The 3,996-nt window shown below is 35.4% G+C and overlaps 1 protein-coding gene across 1 annotated transcript in view; it reads left to right on the top strand.

Moving 5' to 3' along the window:
• Positions 1-3,996, top strand: part of DDX4 (DEAD (Asp-Glu-Ala-Asp) box polypeptide 4) — an 88,763-nt gene that overhangs the window by 23,603 nt on the left and 61,164 nt on the right. The window contains exons 5-6 of the mRNA XM_011942929.1: positions 1,475-1,552; positions 2,335-2,385. Coding sequence (XP_011798319.1) covers positions 1,475-1,552; positions 2,335-2,385 — 129 coding nt within the window. The remainder of the gene's footprint in view (positions 1-1,474; positions 1,553-2,334; positions 2,386-3,996) is intronic.

Raw genomic sequence — 3,996 nt, 5'->3', positions numbered from 1 at the left:
CCTCCCAGGTTCAAGCAATTCTCCTGCCTCAGCCTTCCAAGTAGCTGAGATTACAGGTGTGCACCACCACCCCCAGCTAATTTTTTTGTATTATTAGTAGAGAGAGGGTTTCACCATGTTGGCCAGGCTAGTCTCAAACTCCTGACCTCAGGTGATCTACCCACTTTGGCCGTCCAGTGTGCTGGGATTATAGACGTGAGCCACTGCGCCAGGCATACATAGTTTCAATCTTGATTTTCTTCTCAGTAGAACTTGCATAACTAATAATGTGGTTTTCGAAGTTGACTCTTAATTGCTTAAAATATCAACTAGCTTGTTATGTCCTGTGAAGTATGTCTAAGTAGCTTGGACTTCTTGAATCACGCATCTTTGAAATCTGATTAAAATACTTTTATAGTTGGGCATACACAATTTTACCTGTGGTTTTAGGAGTTACACAGATCCCTTTTAACTCCCCTCTACAAGGGTATTACAGAGGTAAGTAAGACAGTATATAGGGATCACAGGGAATGCTTTAATTTTTTTTTCAGTGATAGTTTAAAGTGTCATTTATGCTGTTTGGGATGTCCCTCCTGTTCTTTTTTAAATTTTTTATTTTAAATAATCCTGCTTCTTGCTATCACATCTCTGCCCTTGAGATTTTTAATTTAGTGGTAGAGAAACACATGGAAAGAAATACTGCTTTAAAAAGGTACAGATAGTATGCTGTGGGAATGTGGAAGAAGGATAAATTATGACTGGAGGGCTAAAGGAAGACCTCACGTAATTGTTTTTTTGAAGAATGCAATGAATTTTGATAAGACAGACAGGAAAGCAGGGAATGCTATGCCAAAGGAATAGCATGTACAAAGATATAAAATTAGCAGTTGACAATGTGGAGTTTTGGAGTTGTTTGGTGTGAATAAAAATGTTGGGTGTTTAGAATTATGTAGTGAGAAACAAAGCTAAGAAAGTTAGTATGGGGAAATAGTGTGGTGAAATGGGGAGGCCAGGAGGGGAGTGGTAGTCTTAGGTTTTTCTCTTATGTATTCCCTTGTTTTAATTTTAAAAGTGGAAAGGATGTGATAAATATAAGAAATAGAAAAATAAAAAATAGAACAGTTAAACGACACGAATATAGCATTTTCAATAGCAATGACTTTCACACAGGGCAGAGTGTAATAGCTGGCTCTATCAGGATGAGAATTCAACATACAGAAAACTATGGAGCAGAATTTTCCTGCTTGAAGGTCTCCAATGTAATACCAATAAGTAGAAAGCTATATTTCACCAGTAGTAGATTTGTTTTTACCTTGGTATCATAATTTAAGAGTTTTTCTTTTAAGTTGCAGGTATGTTAATTAATTTTAGGTTTCTGTGCTACTCTATTCCCATCCTTGGAAGTCCCTTTACGCCGGAAATTCATTTAATTCTTAGTTTTTGATGATGACACACTTAATTTTGTATGTTAAAGAGTTTATCTGACCTTTTTCAGATGCTGGTGAGTCTAATAAAAGAGATAATACATCCACAATGGGTGGTTTTGGAGTTGGAAAGAGTTTTGGAAACAGAGGTAATTACTTGGTTATGATATCTTACAATCAAAACTTGAGTGATTTTTTAATGATTGAGTTTAAATACTGATTGACAGACATTCCATATTAACATTTAATTTGAAGGTATATATTCCCTGAGTGCCTTTGCACTAAAGATTATTTTATTTAAACTTATTAAAAATATTTTTTAATTTTATGAAAGATTACTGATGAATACTTTTAAAATTAATTCTAGAGACATGTCTATATGCTCCAGAGATGTATAACTCTTAGATGTAGGTTTTTAGGAAATAAGTTTGAAAGCAAACAAATAAGTTTGATGACTTTTTTAAAACGAGTAAACAAAAAGAAGCTAACAAGATTTTCATGTTATTGAGGAGAAAATCATTGAGTTATTGGATTATAATTTAGTTGTATTGTCCTTAGCAGATGAAGAGATTGAGTTTGTAAAATTTTGAGAATTTTGATGGTTTGAAATAGAAAACATATAGTGGTTACACTGACATATTCCTCTGTTTTGCCTATGTGCATATAGAGGAGTATATGACAATTGAGGTAATATAGAATTGGCTGAAAAGAAAGTTGTTTTTAACCTTAAGAGAATGGAGTTGATAAACTGATACAAAGCAGAAATTGTTCACAGCCTGAGTGAATTTGCATGTGATAGCTATGTATACAATTGTGTATTGCTTATCTTAAAAGTCTTCATAACTAGTAGTCCCTGTGTGGTTATTATTTTCATTTTTTTTTTTTTTACCACAGAGGTACAGGAAATTGTTTCATTTTATATTTTGTACAGGTTTTTCAAACAGCAAGTTTGAAGACGGTGATAGCTCTTGTTTCTGGAGAGGTAAGGTCAATATTTTTGTGTTTTAAAATTTAATGTCAAGAGTACGTGCTAAAAAAGAGAAATGAAGATTAAGTCTCTTAGTCTGGGCCAATTCTAACTTATTTAAACCAGATTTTATGACGTAGCTATATCCAAAGCCTTAACCAAGGATATTACTGCTTTGTACATAAAGAATTCTTTGTACATAAAGAAAACAGGCATACTAATTTGACCTGTTGCCATCTGCCTTAATCCATGAGGTATAACTTTTGAATGCTCTGAAACTTAAGAAAATGGGGATAGTGGCTGGGTGCGGTGGCTCAAGCCTGAAATCCCAGCACTTTGGGAGGCCGAGGCGGGTGGATCACGAGGTCAGGAGATCGAGACCATCCTGGTAACCTGGTGAAACTCCGTCTCTACTAAAAAAAATACAAAAAACTAGCCGGGCGAGGTGGTGGGTACCTGTAGTCCCAGCTACTCGGGAGGCTGAGGCAGGAGAATGGCGTGAATCCGGGAGGCGGAGCTTGCAGTGAGCTGAGATCCAGCCACTGCACTCCAGCCTGGGCAACAGAGTGAGACTCCGTCTCAAAAAAAAAAAAAAAAAAAGGAAATGGAGATAGATAGTAAAAGGAAGTAGTCAAGAAGTGAAACTTCACTCTCTATATAAATACAGTTTGTGATGTGTAGGGTCATATTTAGATTCAAATAAATCTAAGAAAATGTTTCTTGAGAATGTAAATCAGTGCTGAAATTAAAGACATTTCCATTGAAGGTACTGAACTCTACAGGAATACAGAGAATGATGAGAATAATGATACCAGAAGATGGACTATGATAAACAGTGCATTCCCAAATCTGATTGAGTCAATTTGGTTGAAGCCTTAGAACCTGTATTTAAAAGCATCCATGGTGATTCTGATACCTCCTGTGTTTGGTAACCATTGATGTATAAAATCTTTATAACATAGAACACTTTAGGGTGCCAAACTTGGCTTCAAATTTGTCCCTGCCTTGCTACCTGCTAGTTGAAGTAGAACAAGCTGCTTAATTTTTCCAAGCCAGTTTTCTATTCCATAGAATGGAAGGTATTCATTTCATAGGTGGTTAGGCAGACTAAGTGAGAATGCGTGTAAAAGCACACAGCTCAATACCAGACACATTCATGATAAACACTCAGATGTCATCTATCTTTCTTCATTAAATATTTGAAGCTTGATCTTATTAAACACTTTGATTCCCAAAGTCAAAACCAAGTCTAGACCTGATCACCTTAAAACACTTTTGGTATAAGGCCAGATTTTAATTATCAAACGAGACTGTTTCTCCTAACTATTGCCAGTCTCTTTCTCCCTACTTCTCTTCTTTTTCTCCTATCCCATTCAAATGAAAACATATATGACGTAGAACTAGTATTTGTGAGAGAAGAAAAATGCCATCATTTTTATTCTTTTCCATTTCTATTTGTTTCTATTCTGATCTCTCAACTTTGAATTCATTTAATATTCAAGATCATTTCTACTTATACACAGACCTTTCTACCTACTTGATCCCTTTCTAGAGATGGTGGGCCAGAGAGCTTTTGAATAAAAATTCCAGTTTCTGATAGCAGTTGAGAGAACTTCTCTCCGAAGT

This window comes from Colobus angolensis, unplaced genomic scaffold (assembly GCF_000951035.1).
Source record: "Colobus angolensis palliatus isolate OR3802 unplaced genomic scaffold, Cang.pa_1.0 Scaffold212, whole genome shotgun sequence".
NCBI classification, from domain to species: Eukaryota; Metazoa; Chordata; class Mammalia; order Primates; family Cercopithecidae; genus Colobus; species Colobus angolensis.
This window is presented reverse-complemented; position numbering and strand designations above follow the sequence as displayed.